A 14,060-nucleotide genomic window follows, 5' to 3' on the forward strand; every position below is an offset into this window, starting at 1 on the left:
TATCATTTTTTTGTATCTTTGCGCCGTTACTCGTGATTGGTCAAGGAGAGGGGCCTCGCCCAAATTGTTTACTTTACCTGGTGGAATGTTTCTTTGCATAATGGAATTGTTTTCCACTAGTGCTTTCTATCGAAACAATGTTATGTGATATTTTGTGATTGGGTTAGGGAAACTGGAGCATCTTGGGAAAACCCACACGATCACAAACTTCATACCGACTGCACCTGCAGTCAAGATAGAACCTGAGTCTCTGGCATTGTAAGGCAGCTACTCTACTGCTGCGCCACTGTGCCGCCTTGTAATCTTGTAATGGCATCAGTTTAGGCATGTGCAATTCCAGTGCGTGTTAAGAGCTGTCAGAGGTGTTCAAAAGAATAACGAGTGCATTCAAAAATAAGAGTTATAATGATCATAAGTTGGAGCAGAATCGGGCCATTCGACCCATCAAGTCTATTCCGCCATTCAATCATGGCTGATCTATCTTTCCATCTCAACCCAATTCTCCTGCCTTCTCCCCACAACCCCTCACACCTGAACTAATCAAGAATCTGTCAATCTCTGCCTTGAAAATACCAATTGACGGCCTCCACAGTCTTCTATGGCAATTAATTTCACAGAATTACCATCCACTGATTAAAGAAATTCCTCCTCATCTCCTTTCTAAAGGTACATCCTTTTATTCTGCGGTCCCGGACTCTCCCACAAGTGGAAACACCCTCTCCACATCCACTATCTATAAAGCATTAGAACCCTGGATTAGAACATCAGGCAGATGTGGTTGAGAGAAAACTGAGCAGAGCAAGTCAAAAAGGAAAGGTGAGCCAAATTGTTCAGCTTTCTCTTTCAGAAAGTAATCGAGAATTTTAGGACAGCAGAGTCAGGAAAGTAAGATGTCATTTTATGAAATGCAGAAATATAACCGTGGCTTCTTTTTTCCCCCCTAGTTTTCCTTCATTATGACGCAAGCTATTCTGCTATTCTCTCCGGAGAGTTCCCTTATTTTGTCCTACTCGAGGAAAGTCAAAGTCCGAACCCACTGGGTGTTGCAGGGGCTGGCCACTGTCTGTGCCATCGTAGGCTTGGCCATTATCAGCTATAACAAATATACGAATGACAAACCACATTTTACCAGCTGGCACGGTCTGGTTGGGTTGGCAACTGTCCTGTACATTTGCCTGCAGTCTGCTGGTGGGGTGACGCTGCTGTATCCCAAACTGATGAGGAAATGGTCCCTGGCCAAACTGAAATCGTATCACGCCACCTCTGGACTTGTTGGCTACCTGCTAGGCTGCACCAGTCTGCTTTTGGGCATGTGTTCAGCATGGTTCACAGGGATAGTGACTGGTGTTAGCTGGTATCTGGCCATTAGCTGCCCTGTTCTGTTGGCATTGGTCCTCATGAACCAAATTACTAATGCCTACCTGAGGAAAAAGAGGATACAGCCTTGAATAAACTTCCACCATGGCTTTGGTTGCTTATCCGTTATTCACTCTCTCTCTAATCTATAATTACCGAGAAGTGTTAAAACCAACAAATCAATACACCAAGCTTCTTGTCAATGCGGGTGATTGATGATGATGTGGAAACTACCAGCAGATCAGTATCAATCCTGCATTATGTTGGGAAATGAAAAAGTGGACCTGAACAATGGCTGGATTGTTTTCCTGTTCAACTAACTAAGTTGAACTAAAATGCTGGTGTTGGTTGGCATCTGATGCAGTCTTTCAGGGTATTGAAATATCTTCAAGTGTCCTCTTTCTGTTCCTCTTTTGCTGGTCAGCAGTACTACAGTTGGATTCCTTTAGTTCATTCTCACTGTTTGAAGTTCAAGAGAAGATTATAGAAAATGGAAACAACTGTACTCACGAAAGATGTTGAATAAAGTGGAGCTCAGTGTTAAGTCTCCACTAAATTTATGCTGTATGAAAAATAACGCATGTTTTGAATCATTCAGAGAGGGTGATTATAATAACCTGGAATTATATAAAATGTAATTTTTATCTCTGAATATTCATAAACCATTTTGCATGGTATTATCTTCTACACCATCTAAGTTTTTAATTCTCTCACTGTAGTAATTTACCATTAAGATTGTGAATAACTTTAGACTTAATTGAGATGAACTTTTAAATTAATTTATTAATGTTAATGCAATTTTAATTGTTATTTAATTCTCTACCTTCACATTCCAAGCTCATTGTCCTGTATTTAATCCCGTTTGTCTTTGTGTGTTTTTCCTTAACTGTTGCTTGTAATGTATTGTGTTTTGCTCTAGTTGATGTGTCATATTTATATTTCATCCTTTATTGTTGGGTTATCTTTTGAGTTGAGAGAAACAGCTGTTATTGCAGCAATGTGTTTCATCTAATTGTATTTACAGACTGCTTTGTAATATATTTGTTATTCAGTTCTATCAATGTCAATGAACAAAATAGGAACTGGAGTATATAATGGATCATTAAAACAATGCCATCTGCATTCTGTCCAAACTACTGGTTTCACCACATATTCTGCCAATCTCTTCTTTGGCTCCACTGAATTATGTTCAGATTAACAAACAAATTAAAAGGTTATATTACGGTGACACCACTTCTCGGAGAGGACTGGAATCTTGTGTGTGTGCAGCTGTGTTCATTTGATTCTGCAATCACAGGAGTCGTATCAATCTGCAGTGAAAGGATTTTCTGAGTTTGAATCTCCTGACAATGTTGTCACTCTTTTGTCTAAAACTGCAATAGCTGAGGCTGGACTGATTTAAGATCAAGGAGCCAGAATATGGTCAAGATGTATTGTTTAGACATGATCTGAAAATAATTATAGCTCAAAGCAGAAATTATCCTTTTGGACATAGTTATAGACAATAGGTGCAGGAGTAGGCCATTCGGCCCTTCGTGCCAGCACCGGCATTCAATGTGATCATGGCTGATCATCCCCATCAGTACCCTGTTCCTGCCTTCTCCCCATATCCTCTGACTCCGCCATCTTTAAGAACCCTATCCAGAGAACCAGTCTCCACCACCCTCTGAGGCAGAGAATTCCACAGACTCTCTGTGAGAAAAAGTGTTTCCTCGTCTCCGTTCTAAATGGCTTACCCCTTATTCTTAAACTGTGGCCACTGGACTTGGACTTCCCCAACATCGGGAACATGTTTCCTGCCTCTAGTGTGTGTAAACCCTTAATAATCTTATATGTTTCAATAAGATCCCCTCTCATCTTTCTAAACTCCAGAGTATACAAGCCCACCTGCTCCATCCCTCAGTATATGACAGTCCCGTCATCTCAGGAATTAACCTTGTAAACCTGCACTGCACTCCCTCAATAGCAAGAATGTCCTTCCTCAAATTAGGGGTCCAAAACTACACACAATACTCCAGGTGTGGTCTCACTAGGGCCCTATACAACTGCAGAAGGAGCTCTTTGCTCCAATACTCAACTCCTCTTGTTATAAAGGCCAACATGCCATTCGCTTTCTTCACTGCCTGCTGCACCTGCATGCTTACTTTTATTGATTGATCAATAAGGACCCCCAGATCCTGTTGTACTTTCCCTTTTCCCAACTTGACACCATTTAGATAGTAATCTGCCTTCCTATTTTTGACACCAAAGTGGACAACCTCACATTTATCCACATTAAACTGCATCTGCCATGCATCTGCCCACTCGCCCAACCTGTCCATGTCACCCTGCATTCTCATAGCATCCTCCTCACAGTTCACATTGCCACCCAGCTTTGTGTCATCTGCAAATTTGCTAATGTTACTTTGAATCCCTTCATCTAAATCATTGATGTATATTGTAAATAGCTGTGGTCCAAGCACTGAGCCTTGCGGTACCCCACTATTCACTGCCTGCCATTCTGAAAGGGACGCGTTAATCCCTACTCTTTGTTTCCTGTCTGCCAATCAATTTTCTATCCATGTCAGCACTCTACCCACAATATCATGTGATCTAATTTTGCCCACTAATCTCCTATGTGGGACCTTATCTAATGCTTTCTGAAAGTCCAGGTACACTACATCCACTGGCTCTCCCATTTCCATTTTCCTAGTTACATCCTCAAAAAATTCCAGAAGATTTGTCAAGCATGATTTCCCCTTCGTAAATCCATGCCGACTTGGACCAATCCCGTTACTGCTATCCAAATGTGCTGCTATTTCATCTTTTATAATTGACTCCGGCATCTTCCCTGTTTTCTCTCTCCCGCCTTTCTTAAAAAGTGGGATAACATTAGCTAAATTTATGACGGTTGATGATCTGGTTCTCATATTTGATAGGCAGGCCTATCTTGACTGATCTAAATCCTCAATTCCTTGGATTGCTAAGGAGTGTCCTGCAGTGGAATGAAAATAATGGCCGTCAACTCTAACAGCACCCAGGCATCATGTGCAGAATCTGTGCTAACTTGCTAGACTATGGTTTCCTGTCATCAAAGGAAGTTCATTGTAGAGTTTCAGGGGAGTATTCCTGTTGGTAACAATGTGCTTAATAATGATGTTAAGAGATTCAAATATTTCTGCTCAACTTGGATTTTATTACCAATCGTTGGATGAATTTATTTGGTTTATTGAAGCTGTTTGTACTGAGTCATGCAGTCTGTGTTCCAGTTTTTTGTGTACTAAATAAATGCCCATCTTTCATGTATCTGAGTGCTTTGTCATGTCTTTATTCAGGCTCCGTATGGTGAGTGTCAGCAAGTGCTTGCCACAGAAAAACACTACACAAGGATACTGCTTGATTTTTATGAACAAGGGAGGAGAGATTTCAGATTGTCCCTTGTGACCAACATTCTTTCATTTATCTCTGTACCATGGCCGTCATGTGACATTTTCCTTTATTTTAGTTTAGTATCAGACCCTTTTGTTAGTTCAGTTACTGCATAGATATGGTGGAGTTACATATAAAGAAAGTAACAAGATGGCACCTTGTATGACTCCTTATACCCATTTTTATTTGTGTTTGCTAGAGTAGAAAGTAAAAGGGGGAGAGATTTAAAACTGGCTGTTGATTCTTTATTTATATACTGCATGATCCTAACAAGCCATAAATAAGGAAGTGTATAAGGAACAGAAACATGCTCCAGTGTTCAATAGATCACGGGTGATTTTCACATGGCCCTCTTTTCTTTCCGGCCCTCATATTATTAGCGTCAAGATTTGTCCTGGGGAAAACCGACACCGTCATGGGGAGAACGTACAAACTCCGTCCAGACGGCACCCATAATCAGGATTGAACCAGGGTCTCTGGCGCTGTAAGCAGCATCTGTACTAGTGCGCCACCATGCATGTACCGTATCCTCCTCCAGCACGTGCCCTGGAAAATGCAGTCAATTCACTTCAATCTTTCTTTTGTCTGTCTTCTTTAATTCAGTCTGCACAGTCCTTTTTCTGTTTATTTTTGTTATTTCCATCGGTGGACTGTATTTCTTTCCATTTACCAAGGTCTTGCTATTTACCAGGCCTAGCTCTCACTGCTGGTCTGCATTTCCAGCAGCTCTGTGGCTGGAAAGTTTTAAAACCGCAAGATGCCTGTTCCAACAAGTAAGTACAACTGCCTACAGGAGATTAAGGGGAACTGCCAACTAAAACACCTGTATGAATCATATTTAATTTGTTGGTTATTGACATTTGCAAGACCAAAACACTCTTTTTCAGTTCAGGCTATGATATGATAAGGACAATGTTCCATGATGACAGTATATAATACCAATTGGGGTTTATCAAATGCGGAGATAAAAAGACTGTAGCTATGAAGTTTGATAAACAAAGATATAACCATAACTTTTAGACTTTTGTTTGCAATATTTGTCTCAGGGAAATTAGTTTCAGTACTGTATCACACTTTTGGATTTATTATTTCGTGAATTCCACACAAAATTTGTTACATAGGATTTAGTGCGCAGAATACTGTAGTGGCCTGGTCAAGGTCAGGAAAAGGCCAGGCGGGTTAAAACAGTAGTCTTTTAATCCCAACAGCGAGAGTACACCACACACACACCTCGAGAGCACTAAACTCAGGGTCGTCTGGAAACCCCGTGGCAGACCAATGCCCCTGTCCCTCAATCGGCGAGGGGGATGATCCAAGGAGTGGCGTACCCCCCAGGGACCGCCACAGGACCCCCCCCCAAGTACCCGGGGCACGAAACGGACAGGAGGGCGTACACGGCGGCCAGCCCGGGTGCACACCATGCCCGGCCCCGGAACAGGCGACTGACCAACAGGTGCGGGGGACGGAGTAGCCAGAGAAGGAGGTACCCTAGACAGAGGCCGCCCTCGCTTACGGGGCCGCGCTACCAGCACCGGCTGATCAATATCAATATGTGCTGGCTTCAGCCGCGCAACTGAAACAGTCTCATGCCGACCCCCCATGTCCAGGACGAAAGTCGACAAGCCATGTTCCAGGACCCGGAAGGGACCTTCGTACGGCCGCTGGAGAGATGTCCGATGCGCATCTATGCGCAGGAAGACGAACTGGCAGTCCTCCAGAGCAGAGGGAATGTGCGGACGGAAGGACCCATGAAGAGACATGGGCACCGGTGCCAGCTTGCCCACCGTCTGCCGAAGACGATGCAGAGCGTCCGAAGGCTGCTCCACCTGGCCACGTGCCGGCGGGATGAACTCCCCGGGCACCGTCAACGGAAACCCATACACCACGTCGAGGTCACCAGTGTAGTGGCCTGGCCAAGGTCAGGAAAAGGCCAGACGCCAGGCGGGTTCAAACAGCAGTCTTTTAATCCCAACAGCGAGAGTACACCACACACACACCTTGAGAGCATTAAACCCAGGGTCGTCTGGAAACCCCGTGGCAGACCAACGCCCCTGTCCCTCAATCGACGAGGGGGATGATCCAAGGAGTGGCCTACCCCCCAGGGACCACCACAATACCACCATTTGGCTCAGACACATACAGTAGCTCTCCTACCTCTCCACGAACATTTCTTACTTTTTCTTTATCCTTTGTATCATTTTCCCTTTAAATGTATTGGTGCTATTTAATCTCAACTGTTCTATGCATTGGCACATTCCTGGGAGAAAAAAAATCAAGCCTTTTAGTTTACCGTTAAAATGTATGATGGCAAATTATTCTTTTCAATGTTTTTCTGTAATTCAAAAATGCACTTTAAAAAAAATCCTTTTCCTTTGTCTTCTATATTGCGCAGTAATTAGACTTATGGTCTAATACCTCATTGGTTGGAATGTTCTTTGTGGCATCCCATATAAATACAAATCCTTCTTTCCCTAATCATTTTGTTACTTCCCTCATTTCCTTATTTCTCACACCATGCCTCAGAGTCATAAGAACATAAGGATAAATAGGATTGAGCAGAGTCAGCGAGGATTTATAGATGGCAAATCATGTTTGATTAATGTAGTGACATTGCTTTAGGATGTGACCGGTTAAGGGGCAGGCAATGTATATGGTATATTTAGAGTTTCAGATAGCTTTTGATGAGGTCCACAGAGGAGATTGGTCCACATGGTTAAGAGTGCATAGAATTCAGTTTAATCTGTTGAAATGGATTGAGAATTGCTCAATGAACATTAAGCAATGACGGATTAGAAGGGTCAGCAGGCTGTGACAAGTGAAGCGCAAGGGATCGACTATTCACAATGTGCTCTAGTGATTAGCTGAAGGGGACCAAATGTCATGCCTCCAAATCTGTTGATAATCTAAAACCAGGTGGTGGAGAGGAAGTTTTAAGGATGCTTTAAGGGGACATAGACACAAGAGAACATAGATGGGACATAGGAACATAGATTATAATATGGAAAAATATGAGCTGCCGAAAACAGCAAAGCAGAGTATTTTTTAAATGGGGAGAGACAGCAAATTGGTGAGGTTCAGAGTGACCTGGGTATTCTTGCACAAATGTCAATGAAAGCTAACATGCAAATGCAGTAAGTAATTAAGAAGGAAAATTATATGTTGGCATACATGGTGGAAGAATGTTGAGTGCAGAAGTAAAGACGTCTCACTGCAATTCTGAAAGACCTAGGTCAGACTACATCTGCAGTATTTTGTTTAAGAACGAACTGCAGATGCTGGAAAATCGAAGGTAGACAAAAATGCTGAAGAAACTCAGCGGGTGAGGCAGCATCCATGGAGCGAACAAAATAGGCAACGTTTCGTGTCAAGACCCTTCTTCAGACTGATGTGAGGGGGGGGTGGCAGGAAGAAGAAGGAAGAGGCTGAGACAGTGGGCTGAGGAAGAGCTGAGAAGGGGAGGAGAAAGCAGGGACTACCTGAAATTAGAGAAGTCAATGTTCACGCTGGGGTGTAAACTGCCCAAGCGAAATATGAGGTGCTGCTCCTCCAATTTACAGTGGGCCTCACTCTGGCCATGGAGGAGGCCCAGGACAGAAAGGTCAGATTCGGAATGGGAGGGGGAGTTGAAGTGCTGAGCCACCGTGAGATAAGGTTGGTTATTGCGAACCGAGCGGAGGTGTTGGGCAAAGCGATCGCCAAGCCTACGCTTGGTCTCACCGATGTACAGCTGACACCTAGAGCAGTGGATGCAATAGATGAGGTTGGAGGAGGTGCAGGAGAACCTCTGCCGCACCTGGAAAGACTGCTTGGGTCCTTGAATGGAGTTAAGGGGGGAGGTAAAGTGACAAGTGTAGCATTTCCTGCGGTTGCAAGGGAAAGTGCCAGGAGAAGGGGTGGTTTGGGTGGGAAGGGACAAATTGACCAGGGAGTTACGGAGGGAGCGGTCTCTGTGGAAAGCAGACAGGGGAGGAGATGGGAAGATGTGGCCAGTGGTGGGATCCCGTTGGAGGTGGCGAAAATGTCAGAGGATTATTTGTTGTATGTGACGGCTGGTAGGGTTGAAGGTGAGGACAAAGGGGACTCTGCCTTTGTTATGAGTGGGGGGTGGGGGGGAGTGAGAGCAGAGTTACGGGGTATACAAGAGACCCTGGTGAGAGCCTCATCTATAGCAGAAGATGGGAACCCCCGTTCCCTGAAGAATGAAGACATCTCCGATGTCCTGGTATGGAACACCTCATCCTGGGTGCAGTTGCGGCGTAGACGGAGGAATTGGGAGTAGGGGATGGAGTCCTTACAGGAAGCTGGGTGGGAAGAAGTGTAGTCCAGATAGCCATGGGAGTCAGTGGGTTTATAGTGGATGTCGGTCAGTAGTCTATCACCTGCGATGGAGATAGTGAGGTCTTGAAATGGTAGGGAAATGTCGTAAATAGTTCAGGTGTATTTGAGTGTCGGATGGAAGTTAGTGATGAAATGGATGAAGTCAGTGAGTTGTGTGTGAGCTCTGCAGTATTCTAGTCAGTTTTAGACTCCTTACTGAAAAATTGATAAAATTGACAGAAAAAATGCACATCAAAGATTCATTAAACTGATTCCTGGATGATGGATTTGAGATATGTTGAGAGTGAGTATATTTGACCTCTATTCTGAGGAATAAGAGGTGATCACATTTACAGGCCTCAATCTTTTGGATGCAGGATGGAGTTTAGAATCAGGGTTCAGAAATAAAGGGTAAGCCATTTAGGACTGACATGGAAAAAAACGTCTTTAATCGGAGAGTGATGAATCCTTGGAATGCTCAGCCCTGGAATGTTGTGGAAATTCCGTTATTGTGTTCATTCCAAACAATTATAATCTCGTATTTGACCCCCATTTATTTACTGGCTATTGGCAGTTACATCTTCACCAGATGAGGTATTTTGCAATCTCCCCTTTAAATCTTTCCGTGTCTCTCTTCTGTTATCTCGTTTAATGGATCGGTATGTTTTATCATGCTAGAAACATTATATAATTACAAGTTGCTGCTCTGTATCTGAGAAGCAATTAGGTTACCTGCCTTAATTCATTTATTACAATTGCTTCACAAATGCATGAAATAACTCAATAAATAATGAACGATTGGTCCTGCTCAACTAAAAAAGACGAGCGAGGCATCAGCAATAACCTAAGGCAGAGTGACTGAGAATCCCATAAAAGACACTGAGCACAGAATATGCTGAATCTTTCACTGTGCTCTGAGTCTTGGTTTATTTGATACAGTTTACAAACCATGTGATTATATCATGTTGCGAGTGAATAGGGTAGGATTGAATTACATATGACCAATCAGGTCAAATATTCCAATTCTGGGAGCTGGAAGCACGTTTCAAGCAGTTTGTTTGGATGCAAGGTTGTATTTGATGTGAGGTTTTGTGGAATGGAGGATGTTTCATTTCCATTCATCACACTGTCGCTATCAGAACGCTGAAAATCAGACATCTTACCAAAGCTGAGAAGGAATATCAGAGGGAGCCAGTAATTTAACCTCATCTCTGTACTACCCATCCTGCGGGGATAGGTAGTTTAGTATCTCATCCGGATGATGACACCTCTGATTCTATTGTGCTAGAGTGTCAACCTAGATTATATGCTTGTGCCTCTAGCCTACTGGGTTACAAATGACCTGATTTATGTAAATCTGACGATGCAAATTCTCTGGTACATTTTTTAAAGCATTTTTCAAGCTAGCAGTAATAATAATAATAAAATGTTTCATGGGATTTATTAATGATTGGATGAAGTATGTATTCCGCTAGTGTAATTATGGATTGTGCAAGGGTGATTTTTCAATGAAATGAAAGAATTATAGCAGCATCTGAGGTTAGGATCGAACCAGGTCACTAGTGCTGTGAGACAGCAGCTCTACCTGCTACACCACTGTGTCCCAGTTCATGTATATGTTAATTTATATATCTTTGTGGATGTGGATGTGCAAATGTTTCGGTATATTTATATGTGTGCACATAACTATTTGAATGTGTATCTTAGTGTATGTGTGTGCATGAATGTTTGTGTATGTATGTGTGTACACACGTGTTATTGTACATACTGTATACCCTTGTGTGTCTATGTGCATGTGTGGTGTTCATGGGTATATCTTTTTGTGTGTCCATAAGTATATCTTTATGTGTGTTCACGCACATGTTGGTGTCTAGGTGTACACACGTATTGTATGTTTGTCTGTTTTCCTGATATTTTTCTTCTTTAACCAGAGGCAACAATGCATTTCCACAGGGCGGCAGCACACACTCACTTTTAGGCACAAATATCCCAATAGCAGCCGCAACGGCAATTTTGCACGTGTCATTTAAAAAGGTTTGGTTGCCTCTGTACAGCCAGAATTCAACTGAATTTACACAGTAGTTTCTGTTATATACATTTGGCTTACACCTGTGCTCACTTTAGTGACTGTGCTGCTGATGCTGAAGAAACTTAATGCTTGATAGCTTCATTTGGATAAAACACCTCCTGAATGATTCTAGTAACCTGTGGCTTTGGTTATTGCGCAAAGGTCCTTTCCAAAGGAATGATGATGCCAAGAGCATTGTGAAAATTACAGCAATGTTACAGCACAAGATGGAATGGCAGGGTAGGTTACAGGTTGATGTTGATTAAATATATGAACCTGATGAAATGAATGCAATATTTAGATATGGAGAAGGAACAGGAAGTATACCACCACTGCAATTTTGTTATTGGTGGGGAGCATTGTGATCCAAGACAACTTACATCTGACGTAGCTGCACCCCCTAGACGTTCAGAATTGCTAAACATGGTATTGATACTAGGGGCATCAGGGCACTGAGTTAACTGGATACTCTGATTTAGCTGGAAATCACGCTCCTTCGGTTAGATGTCAGTAAGAGAATGGCGAGGCTACAAGTCATATAAATCTTCAAGCTGCTGGTTGAATCTTGGTGTTGGCAGAGATTTTGAGGAATTTGATATTTACTGCCTTTGTGGTTAATGGTTAAGGGTACATACTGACTCCAGTATTATGGAACAGGAGACCATTCACATGAAAGAAGTGAGAAAGAATGTGGTTGAAATAAACCATAGTATTGATGAAAGGATAGATACTGACCTCTTTAGCTCTGTCCTGGTGTATCCGAGATTGTATTTCATGTGTCTAATGTCAGGATACCTTGCTGCTAAAAAACAAATCCTCTTCGGGCAGGATCCACATGTTACCGTCCATAAAGGAATCAAAATCATAGGTTGACCTGGGACTGAGATTCTGCAGACCTAATGTAGGTCTAAATTTAAACGAAGAACCTCATCTGTCGGTGGGGCCGGGAACCTGCCCGAAGGCTCGTCAGCCAGCATAACCGTTAGGGACTTGGAAACATGGGATGTGAGGAGCGTGGGCCAGTCGGAGGGTGAATCGAGGTAATGCCTCCAGCACCTTAAAGGTCAGCTGCAGGAGGACACACAGATGGCTGGGCGAGGAGAGGGATGTCGTTTTACATTCCAATCCAGTCGATGGTGATGGAGGAGGTCCTGCAGGAGCCTGGGACTTACCTGTATCGGAAACCGATCCAGTAGACTGAGTGTGTTGGCCGACCGGTCTTTGGACTTTGCAAATGGTGGCAAAACATGGTGGCGTCCGCACGTGTACACAAGCACACACACACTCACACACACTGTTGGGAGTTCATGGAGCCCACAATTCAAACAAAATACATATTATAATATGTGAAGGTATAAAATAAAAAATATTCCCTTTTAGCCGTGTCCATATAACCATATAACAATTACAGCACGGAAACAGGCCATCTCAGCCCTTCTAGTCCGTGCCAAACACGTACTCTCCCTTAGTCCCATCTACCTGCACTCAGACCATAACCCTCCATTCCTTTCCCGTCCATATAACTATCCAATTTATTTTTAAATGATAAAATCAAACCTGCCTCCACCACCTTCACTGGAAGCTCATTCCACACAGCTACCACTCTCTGAGTAAAGAAGTTCCCCCTCATGTTACCCCTAAACTTCTGTCCCTTAATTCTCAAGTCATGTCCTCTTGTTTGAATCTTCCCTACTCTCAGTGTGAAAAGCTTATCCACGTCAACTCTGTATATCCCTCTCATCATTTTAAAGACCTCTATCAAGTCCCCCCTTAACCTTCTGCGCTCCAAAGAATAAAGACCTAAAGTCTTTCCTTTGTACTTCCTTTTAAATCTCTTGACTGCTCCCTATCCCACAACAACTTCCCCTCACCTTTCATCTTTGTAGAACTACGAGGGTTTCCATCTTCTCAGCTGAGCCCTGCAGGGCAACTACATCATCAAGAACAGGAACAGTAGGAAGGCATCATTGCCTTAACCATCTTGAAGTGATCTTTCATGCCCTGGCACAGTGTGATTGGAATGGGTAGTCCAGAGATGTGTGACTAACCTGCGAGGGAACCTAGCAGTGTCGTCTGCTCCCACTACAGAGATCCAGGGGAGTGAGCATATCCTTACCTGGAAAATTAGTTCACATGATAATTCTGCTCCAGAGAACGCGGGTGAGGGCATCCCACATATGATGGCTCATGCTTGGTGCATTCGCCAACCTGTCAGAAAGCCTGTGGGGATAGTCAAGGAGAATGCAGGAAACCTCCTCCAGCCTTCCGAAAGAGTGCTTTCAATGGAGCCCAGCGCCCCATTCTGGCAAGTCAGGAAGTGACTTCATGCCAATAAACAATAACACACCTAAAGCACATTCATTGATGGACAGCTTCAGCTTCACAGGTGAAAGCCTCCCAAGATCTGCCCACTGCTATCTATACAAGCTTATTCTTCTTCCGGCAAACTGCTGTTTACCAATGGAGCAAAGCTTTTTGCTGACGACAGCACAGAGTGATCTACACGCCTGCAAGTTCCCGAGGCACCCAATGTTGTCAACCAGAGAGGAGGAATCTGCTGTGGCTCCCAGGGTAGAAGCATTCCATCTCTGGCACACCTTCCGCAAGCTACAATGGCTGAGATGACTCAGAAGGTCCACTGATGCTGTTGAATTTGGTTTTCCAAGGGCATCCTTTACACATTGGCTTATTCACATATACTAGGATATTTACAACTGATGAATTTACACTCAGCAGCTTGGTTTCACACGGATTTATTTACATGGATTGAGATGCTCAGTAGTTTATTTACATTGAGACACAATTGACTGCAGATGCTAGAATCCTGCGTAAAACACAGCATGCTGGAGTAACTCAGCAAGTTAGTCAGCATCTGTGGAGAGAATAAACAGGCGATGTTTCCTGTTGAGAT

At 43.3% G+C, this 14,060-nt stretch overlaps 1 protein-coding gene across 1 annotated transcript in view; it reads left to right on the plus strand.

The window, feature by feature from the left end:
- LOC129704590 (transmembrane reductase CYB561D2) overlaps nucleotides 1–4,641 on the plus strand; it is a 6,109-nt gene extending 1,468 nt beyond the window's left edge. Inside the window, exon 3 of the mRNA XM_055647818.1 lies at nucleotides 945–4,641. Coding sequence (XP_055503793.1) covers nucleotides 945–1,448 — 504 coding nt within the window. The 3' untranslated portion in view covers nucleotides 1,449–4,641. The remainder of the gene's footprint in view (nucleotides 1–944) is intronic.
- Nucleotides 4,642–14,060: the final 9,419 nt, after the last annotated feature.

Source organism: Leucoraja erinacea, chromosome 16, assembly GCF_028641065.1.
Source record: "Leucoraja erinacea ecotype New England chromosome 16, Leri_hhj_1, whole genome shotgun sequence".
In the NCBI taxonomy this organism is placed as follows: Eukaryota; Metazoa; Chordata; class Chondrichthyes; order Rajiformes; family Rajidae; genus Leucoraja; species Leucoraja erinaceus.